Source organism: Guillardia theta (genome assembly GCF_000315625.1).
Source record: "Guillardia theta CCMP2712 unplaced genomic scaffold GUITHscaffold_5, whole genome shotgun sequence".
NCBI classification, from domain to species: Eukaryota; class Cryptophyceae; order Pyrenomonadales; family Geminigeraceae; genus Guillardia; species Guillardia theta.
The window spans coordinates 842,330-847,354 of NW_005434669.1; the positions used below are offsets into that span (position 1 = coordinate 842,330).

The 5,025-nt window shown below is 53.5% G+C and overlaps 1 protein-coding gene across 1 annotated transcript in view; it reads right to left on the reverse strand.

The window, feature by feature from the left end:
- Positions 1–30: 30 nt before the first annotated feature.
- GUITHDRAFT_100756 (hypothetical protein) overlaps positions 31–5,025 on the reverse strand; it is a gene marked incomplete at both ends in the record, with an annotated part of 7,626 nt that continues 2,631 nt past the window's right edge. Inside the window, 22 exons of the mRNA XM_005840709.1 lie at positions 31–127; positions 184–229; positions 333–384; positions 432–671; positions 724–792; positions 844–887; positions 1,034–1,142; positions 1,288–1,377; positions 1,433–1,497; positions 1,625–1,709; positions 1,972–2,137; positions 2,303–2,589; positions 2,703–2,821; positions 3,085–3,207; positions 3,289–3,345; positions 3,394–3,561; positions 3,822–3,933; positions 4,120–4,189; positions 4,400–4,486; positions 4,532–4,626; positions 4,679–4,735; positions 4,799–4,830. Of these exons, the coding sequence (XP_005840766.1) occupies positions 31–127; positions 184–229; positions 333–384; positions 432–671; positions 724–792; positions 844–887; positions 1,034–1,142; positions 1,288–1,377; positions 1,433–1,497; positions 1,625–1,709; positions 1,972–2,137; positions 2,303–2,589; positions 2,703–2,821; positions 3,085–3,207; positions 3,289–3,345; positions 3,394–3,561; positions 3,822–3,933; positions 4,120–4,189; positions 4,400–4,486; positions 4,532–4,626; positions 4,679–4,735; positions 4,799–4,830 (2,270 nt within the window). The remainder of the gene's footprint in view (positions 128–183; positions 230–332; positions 385–431; positions 672–723; positions 793–843; positions 888–1,033; positions 1,143–1,287; positions 1,378–1,432; positions 1,498–1,624; positions 1,710–1,971; positions 2,138–2,302; positions 2,590–2,702; positions 2,822–3,084; positions 3,208–3,288; positions 3,346–3,393; positions 3,562–3,821; positions 3,934–4,119; positions 4,190–4,399; positions 4,487–4,531; positions 4,627–4,678; positions 4,736–4,798; positions 4,831–5,025) is intronic.

A 5,025-nucleotide genomic window follows, 5' to 3' on the forward strand; every position in this document is an offset into this window, starting at 1 on the left:
TGGTGGAGGAGGAGGAGGAGGAGGATCCATTCAGCAAGCAGAGGAGTAGAGCACAGCATACATCATCCAAGCTTTAAAGACACAGCCTTCCATTCCCTTACGGTCTACATCGATTGTGATGCAATACCTGCAGAACAGATAGAAGGATACCACTTGCAGTCTACAACCATCTGTCCCTCACACCTCTCATGTCCCTCCATGTGTCGAACAGCACCGGCGCCATCTTCTTCTGGAGCAAAAAGTGGGGAAGAGAGGGCGGAGGGGAGGGGGTGAAGGTTGAACAAACATCAGTTGCCCTTCCTCTCAGCGAGCGGAGGGGGCGATGGGCCAACCGAGAGCCTGCGCCCTCCTCCAGAGAAAGTCCATGGGGCCACGGATGTTGTACTGAGAGTGAGGGTTGAGGACGAGCTGCGCAAGGGCAGGTTGCCTACCTCCACTTCAAGGATGAGGTCGAGCTTGCTGGAGATCCGGCAGGCAAGCTTGTGCTGCAGTGTGAATCTCCTCAACAGTCTGCCCTCCGTCCTCATCGCCTGCTCAGCCAGCTGCTCGATCTGCGTTCCCGGATCAGAGCAGGAGGGCGGAGAGAAGGAGAAGGCACAGACAGAGCAGGCGATCCGCCCGATCTCCCTGGGAGAGGAGAGCCGATCCTCGTCGTACATGATGTGACAGATCTGCCATGATCAGCAGAGTGACTGGGCCGTCTCAGGATGCCCTCCCCTCCACCTGCTCCGTCAACGAGTCGGGGTAGAAGACGAAGCTCTCCCCTTCCCATACGGGAGCGGTGGTGTTGTTCTGCAAAGGGAGGGGGGTTATCCCTTCTCAAAGTCTTGTCCATCGGTTGACCTTGGTGCTGGTGGCCTTTCGGACCTGATGCTGGATGGCGATTCCTGGCGATTCCAATCAAAAGGGAAAAAAGCAGCGGCGGCGGCGGGGGCAGGAGGAGCCTGAGGAGGAGCAGGAGCAGGAGCAGAGGAGGAATACGGGATGAGCAGAGGAGGGCAGGAGTAGGAGAGCAAGGGGGGAGAGGAATCACCGTAATCATCAGCATCATCTCGTTGCTTGGTGAGCCAAACCTCAACGAAGGGATCGGAGGAACCGATGTAGTCCATCCTCGGGACGTTATGAGCACGAAGGACACGAACCTGCAACAGGAGCAGCAGCAGCAATGGAGTGAGTTAGATCAGAAAAAGCAAGGATAACAAGGAGTGATGAGACACAAGAAATCAGAGATGAAAGAAGGCGAAGGTGGAAGATGAACAGATTTGTTGATTGAGATTTGTTCCCGACCTCAAGCCTGTCAACGACTTCCATGTCGGGTGTGAACTCCAAGATGAGGTGCATACAAGAAGGCTGCCCTGGTATGATGTTGCCGGCGATCTGTGTCAAAACGATCAGACAGAGCAAACATCATCTCTTCTCAACTTCGATCCACCTGCTGCCTCTTCTCATTCATCAAGGGCTGAGCGATTCGGTTCTTGTTCGTCCGAAACCTTGTGGCTGACCATGAAGGTGAGCGAGACAGGAAATCGAGCGGAAGAGGAGCAAGGGGCTGACAAAGGGGCAGAAAGGGGAGGGAGAGGACTGGAACTAGGAGGATGTCGGAGACGTTGGGCAGCAGGCTGACCTGCATTGTTGGCCTGTAGATCTCCGAGATTGAGAGCAACGAATCCCAGGAAGTCGTCGGAGGAGAACGTGTCTTTGTCGTACACCTGCATGCAATGAGTCGAGGTGAGAGAGTAACTTGTAAGGGAGCAGCAACACTTGAGGAAGTTGGCAAAACGACATGGATGAAGGCGGCAAATGTTGTCGTAGACAAGAGTTCGCAAGAGAGTTTTCAAAAGAGTTCGCAAGAGAGTTTTCAGAAGAGTTCGCAAGAGAGTTTTCAAGTTTGAGGACAAGAAGTCACAATACCAAGACACCCTTACAGGCAACAAGGTTGCGGATGACGAGAGCAAGTTTGATTTCACTTACTTGGGCAATGACAGCTGTGTCAGAGGCAGACTGCTGGAGGTAGAAGATGAACTGTCCATCTGAAATGTCCCAAGTCGGTTTAATGCTGTTGTATTTGGTGATAGATTGCTTCATCTCCGAGTTGTTGTAAGAGCTTCTTATGCTCCCGTTCGTCAAGTTGTTCTTGCTGAAAAAGGAGAAATCCTTCAAATGTTTGTAGAGTAGAATGGAAGGAAATCGGCATCATCCGTAAGCAAGCATAAGAAACAACAACAAAGATGGCGTCAATCACAACATACAGCTCTCAGTTTTCCACCTTTCTCCACAATGTCACAACACAATCGTTTCTTACCTCCCTACAAAGATCTTCACGTACGCGTCCGCTCTGCTCGACTTCCCGTTGCCGTTCAAGTTTGTGAGCTTGACGAGTTGAATGTGAAGGAGACCTGGACGGCTGAAGTTGCTATGATCTCTCAGCGCTATCCGAGTGAGCTGGAGGGCAGGAGCAGCAGAAACAGGAGGAGGAGTGTTTGTGCTAGAAGCGTCTTGAAGGAGGGAGGGGAGGGGAGGAGGAGAAGATTGTGGAAAGAGCCTGATCGTGATGTGAATCTGCCCTTTGTCCTTACCAAGATCGAGAATCTGAGCGCAAGAGATCACTGAGAGCAAGGACAACAAACAGGGAATCGAGAGGATGGCGTGGTGAAAGCGCAACACAGGACAGAGCTCCTTCCTACGTCTCTCCTTCCCCTCACCTTGTACAGTGCTGGCTTCCCAGGTTGGAGGTCAGGAAGCTGAGACCTGAGGGAAGAAAAGCGGCTCGACCAGCTTCCGACGACGCGCTGACCCGTCTTGCTGTGCTCCTTCAAATCGACTGCGATCGTTTGAGAGAAGAGGAGGAAGAGCAGGAGCAGGGGCAAGAGCATGGGGAATCGAATGCACAGGAGGGTGAGCAGCAAATGGAGGAGGAGCAGGAGCAGGAGCAGGAGCAGGAGCAGGAGCAGGAGCAGCAAATGGTGGTGGTGGTGGTGGTGGTGGTGGAGGAGGAGGAGCACGAGCAGGAGGGGGAGCAGGCAAAGGAGGAGGAGGAGGAGGAGGAGGAGGAGGAGGAGGAGGAGGAAGCCGATGCTACTTCACCATGGAGGATCTCGTTGTTGGATCTTGTCAGCCAGGCGAACTCCTCGTTCCACACTGGTTGCGTTGAGGACGAGATGGCTCGGGTAGTGAACTCCTTGCTGTCTCTTCCTTTCTCGTCCGCTCCTGCACATCGTCGTCGGCTTCTTCCACACCCTCACCATTCTATCTTCCTTCCTCTCCTCATGTATTACAAACCTACCTCACCTATCCTGATCTGCTCTCTGCTCTGCTCTGCTCTTCTCTGCCCTGCCCTGCCCTGCCCTGCCCTGCTCCGCCGTCCCTCCCCCTCCCCCTCCCTCTCCCACTCACCTGTCCCATATCGGATCACGCAGCAGGCGCCGCTAGAGCCTGCAAGCGAGTCCATGGCAGGCAGGTTTGTGCCGTAGAGGACGCGAACAACGAGGAGGAGGTACTCCTCCTGCCCCTCCTCGCAGATCTCGTAGGGGAGACACTTGCCGAGCCTTCGCTGGTTGACGTCTGGAGGGAGAGAGCAAGTGAGACAGCAGTGCGGGAGTGAGGCGGGGGAAGGAGAGGAAAGAGGAGACCAGACACGGTATGGATGGAGAAGGGGAAGAGGAAAGGAGAAAAGAGGTGAAAAAGAGAGCGGGGATGATCTGCGTGTAAAACTATATGGTGGATGAAGTATGGTAGATGAAGAGATTCAGAGATTAGACAGGAAATGATGAAATGGTGAGACGAGACGAGACAAAGAGGAAAGGATCTTTCAGAATCCTTACCATCGTACAGCCACTGTGCGTAGGATTCATCGAGTATGCAGAGGGTTTGTAGTTGTCCGTTCTTGTTGGGGCCCATCATCTTACAGATGTAATCGATGGCGAATTTTTTGACCTGTGAAGAGCAAAACGAAGAAGTCAAAAGTAGCGAAAAAGATCAGACAGAATGGGAGGAGGGAGGAGGGAGGAGGGAGGAGGGAGGAGGGAGGAGGGAGGAGGGAGGAGGGAGGAGGGAGGAGGGAGGAGGGAGGAAAGATTGGAGATGGTCTGAGATGAAATTCGAGGTGTTAGACAGATGTACCAGATTCATAAGAGGCAGAGAAAAGATATCGAAGAGAGCAAACAACTTGATTTGAACATCAATATCCGGCCTTGAATGAGAAGTCAGGAAAGTTGAATTCCAGGAGTTGAGGAAAATTAGAGTCGATCATCACCATAACCACCATCCTCCTCCTCCTCCTCCTCCTACCGCTACTACTATTGATCCTCCTCCTCCTCCTCCTCCTCCTCCTCCTCCTCCTCATCATCATCATCATCATCATCATCATCATCATCATCATGCTGTCAGGATCGCCTCGTACCTGCTATAGAATCCAACGTCAAGGTGCGTCGGCTGGGGCCAGACGTCAGGGTCTCGGTCGTCAATCTCGATGAAGGTGAGCGACGCACTGCCATGAAGGTCAAACGCTGGTCACCCTCACAGCTAGCAGGACCGTAAGTTCGCAGACAGGTACAAGTTGGAGACAGAGAGGAGGGGAAAGACGAAGAAGTCAACTTGAAGATAGAGATCGCTAGCAAGCTCCAAGTCCTGCCCGCCATCGTCAACTTAGTCAGCCGCGCCACAACTCTACGAGCCCCACCATGTCCAACTCGAACGCAAGCCCGGGCTTGTCGCTCCTCCTTCTCGATTTGACGGACTGCCAGGACGTGAGTGGGGAGCAGGCAACGTCTGCATGTGCGTGTTTCGTGCTGAGGTTTACCTTGCAAACCAGCGGGTTCAGACCGATAGAACCTGTGGGGATCTCAGGGATGAACGCAAGGGGATTGGGAGAGAGGGGGGGGGAGGAAGGAAAGGGAGAGAGAGAGGAGAGGAGAAAGGAATGGAGGAGTAGAAAAACGACGAAAGGAGGAGGGAGGGAGGAAGGAAAGGAAGGGAGGGAGGGAGGGAGGGAGGGGAGGGAGGGAGGAAGGAGGAACGGAAAGGAAA